Raw genomic sequence first — 3,845 nt, forward strand, 5'->3', positions numbered from 1 at the left:
AAAACGCTGGCTTATAAAGGGTTGTAAGTCAGCAATATTCACAGCTAACACATCTGTTTAGCACGAGCCAAGGTTAGTTTTAGCTAACAGTCCCTATGCCAATAATGCTGAAGTAGAGAAATTTAGTCCATTTTTCATGCTTTTCGGCTGTGTTTCAGATTTCCCTGCGCCGTCACTGTGAAGCTGGGGCGGGCAAATTTGCTGTACAGGCAAAGTGTGTCTAGTCGTCAGTGCGTGTGCCAAGTTTGGTTGACTGATCTTAACGGGTTTGTGAGATATTGAAGTTTAAATTTGACAAGTAAAAACACAAGTTGTTCCTTGACTTTTTTGGGCGAGTTTGCTTACATATACTGTACTTGAACTCACAAGCACGAAAAAAGGAGAACATAGAACATCCCAACATAATTGATTATATTCTCTGATGCTAGTATGATTTATTGTTTTCATCACATTATCATCAACTGCAGGTGTTGTAGTTTTCGTTTAAGGGCTACAGTGGCTTCTGCTGTCATTTGATCTTTAAAAGAGAGCATACGTTCATTCCTATCGTCCTATCTCGATATAAAGTAGCCTACTTTGTTGATCGTCGAGGAAATCTGTTTTCATTATTAATGATCTTCTCGAACAAAAGTCTCTATCCAAATGGATCAGAGACTTATAAATTAAAACTCCCACACTCTCTTACATCGAAACTCCCTCTGTCTCCTGCTTCTGCCCATTTTCGAAAGTTCGCTGAACTGTATATTGTAACTTTTCATCAAAGAGCACACATTTTATTTGTCTTTAAGTCTACCCACGTCAAAAACACCCTTAAAAAAAAATTCCCGGTCTCCTATAATCAATTCTTCCTACGCTTCACCTATTGTTACTTCTCAAGAACAATCCAGAAAGTTGATACAGATACAGAACAATCCTTTTCACCTACAATAGGTGATCAAATAAGTCATAATATGCAGGAAGATTACCTGCCATTTTTAAAAAAAATCCAGCATTTTATTACTTTGGGGACAAGCGTAGGATAGGATAAAAGAACCTTGAAAGTTATGGCTATTTATATTTAGTCTTTCGTGAATTTTCTACAGCCTTCCATCTTTCCATCAATTCATGTATCAAATTATTTGTCTGTTTAGATATCTCATCGTTATGTCACCCATGCACTATTCTGTCCACCCCACCGTCTCCACGCATACTCCTCTGTCTCTCGGTCTCTCTGTCTCTCTGTCTGTCTATCTACCTGCCTGTCTGTTTGTTTCGAAAACATAAAAATGCAGCGATATTTCTGTATTTAAAATATAACACGTCTGTTGGAAGATGACGAAAGGCGAACGTTAGGAATGCTCCAAACTGGAAGTACACAGTGAAATGTGCTCAAAGGCTTAACGTCCACAGAAACAGCATTGACGTTTGTAGGCACATATCTACTATCTATCTATCTATCTATCGACCGATCGATCGATCGATCTAATCGATCTATCTTTCCTCTATTCATTCATGTATTCATTCTTAATTTTTTTTAAACCCTTAACCTCACCATCAGCTGTTTGTCATTTAATTATGCCTCCTTGTGTCCCCAGATCACTTATTGTAACTGGCTTCTAGTCCTGATGGCCATAGAGCGGCTGATGGCGGTCCGCTACCCCTTCCGGATCCATTTCCAAAGCTGCCTGACCCGTCAGAAGGCAGGAGTTATCTCCGCCATTGTAGGCGGGGTCATTGCCGGGATGTACCTGCCTATTCTCTGGGCATCCACATATCGGAAGAATGGACAGGTGAGTCTTCTGTAATCTACAGTCATTTTCTTTTATTTCACCCCCCCCCCAACCCCCCCCAAAAAAAAACAACAACAACCCCACACTCCTCAGATCCTAGACGTACTCAACAGCAGGTTCTTCAATCTATAATGTTTTACCTACTGATATTTACCTTACAAGAATCTTGGGTTCATTGCCTTTCAGACACACAAGCCATTTTCAGAGGTGCTGTTAAACATCGATGACAGTGTACATCAACCTTTTTATAACCAGGGTCCACTTTAACCACTCTTAATAGGCTAAGATGTTCTTTCCGACCACATTCATGTATTTCCAAATTTCCAAGCGGGGTGTGAAATACAACCCTTTATTTTAATGAATCAATTAATGAACAATATTCATTTAAAAAAGATATACAAACATTGTATATTAGGGGTCTTTTTTAACTGTCATGATCGTCTCATGTTCAGAAAGTGTATAGCATAGCACTTTTCCTGTTCATTTAAAATTAATTTCACACGAACTCTGACTCCGTAACAGTCAGAAATCATTACTTTTTGAGATATTGATGTTTTTATTTGAACTAAATTATTGGAAGTCTGGTTTGCATGTGTGCACATTTCTGCACTAATTTCGAAGTAATATGATTTCGTGTTTGGGAGGGGCCAAGGCAATGGCGTGATTTTATTTTCCAATTGAGGGGGAAGGGGCGGGGGGGGGGGGGGGGGGGGGGGGGTAGAGGAGTAGGGAGCGTCAAAAGGACAAAAATACGGTATTACTTTTGTCTAGTCTGTCCACCAAAATTACCAGATCGCCCATTAAGGTTGGCAAGTAGTCAACTATGATGATCAGAGTTCAGACAGCTGGCTTGAACTGCTGCTTCTTTCAACTTCCAAGGTGGCCTCAATGTTTATACGGGTCCCACGGGACCTTTGCGCGTTTTGTCCTCATCCAAGAGTACGAGGTACTCGATAACAGCCAGCGTGTGGTCCGTGGTGCAAAAAAACCCAACAACAACCGGCTATGAATGCACGAAACAACCCAAGATCAAATAAGGTCATTTTTTCCGTTGAGGAAAGTACTTTGCCTCCGGATTCACCAACTCCCTATTTAAATATAAGTGTAATTAAATCATTCTGAACGCTAGCACTTGTCCTAGAAAGTCCAGAAAAGTACGAACGTCCTTCGAATGCTACTCCCCGACATTCGTACATCAGTCACGTTCTCAGGCAAATGAATGAACAACAGTGCCAGGACCAGCCCTGGGATGTCGGGTAGTGGTAAAGATCACGATGCCTGGGCCGTTCTAGATCAATTCTAAGACAGATTTTCGGGATAAAAATTTTATCTGAAGCAATGGTTGTTGTTATAGTAGACCAACTTTGCTAAAGGAATACGCTAGTCTACAATAATTGTAATAGCAGAAGAGACGCCCCCGTGCTATATCTGATGTAAGAACCATTATTGTAATAGACAAAATGAAAACGCAAATCAGATGTGTTATACTGAGCACTACGAAATCGTGAGATTTCTTCTGTCAATTGCCATTGTGAAAACTGGCCATACATGTATTTCGGAATAGAAATGCTAGAAAAGAAACAGCAGTTGATCAGATGGGTACAGCATTCTGTGTAAGGAGAGTTTACATGTAAGATTTGTTACCAATTACAGGGCTGTTTGTGATGATTTATATGTTTATTTGGTAGCCTTTATTTTGAGACCATAATCCCAACAAAAAGACAATTTATCAATGGTCGCCTCCCTCCTTGGAAGCTCGACTTCGATCATCAAATACAATATCATGCATTGCTAGTTTACGTTAGTTTGTGAATAGACAAACGTTTTTGAAACGTGTTATTTTAACCGTCTTAGATACATGCAAGCTTCTTCTTGCTTTCCTGAACACAAAAATGCCACTTTGCAAGATCGATAAACATGAAAGACAGATTTTGCCCGAGGAATCTGGTTCTTGAAAACTCAGCAGATCTCTCCAGACTATCTTTTTTCCTTTCTTTCGGTCCCACCCACTCTCTCTCTCTCTCTCTCTCTCTCTCTCTCTCTCTCTCTCTCTCTCTTCCTCCTCCCCCCCCAGTG

At 40.3% G+C, this 3,845-nt stretch overlaps 1 protein-coding gene across 1 annotated transcript in view; it reads left to right on the forward strand.

The window, feature by feature from the left end:
- Positions 1-3,845, forward strand: part of LOC101845594 (FMRFamide receptor) — a gene marked incomplete at its 5' end in the record, with an annotated part of 19,721 nt that overhangs the window by 10,816 nt on the left and 5,060 nt on the right. The window contains 1 exon segment of the mRNA XM_005090309.3: positions 1,575-1,769. Coding sequence (XP_005090366.1) covers positions 1,575-1,769 — 195 coding nt within the window.

The sequence above is a fragment of the Aplysia californica genome, unplaced genomic scaffold (genome assembly GCF_000002075.1).
Source record: "Aplysia californica isolate F4 #8 unplaced genomic scaffold, AplCal3.0 scaffold00015, whole genome shotgun sequence".
Taxonomy (NCBI): Eukaryota; Metazoa; Mollusca; class Gastropoda; order Aplysiida; family Aplysiidae; genus Aplysia; species Aplysia californica.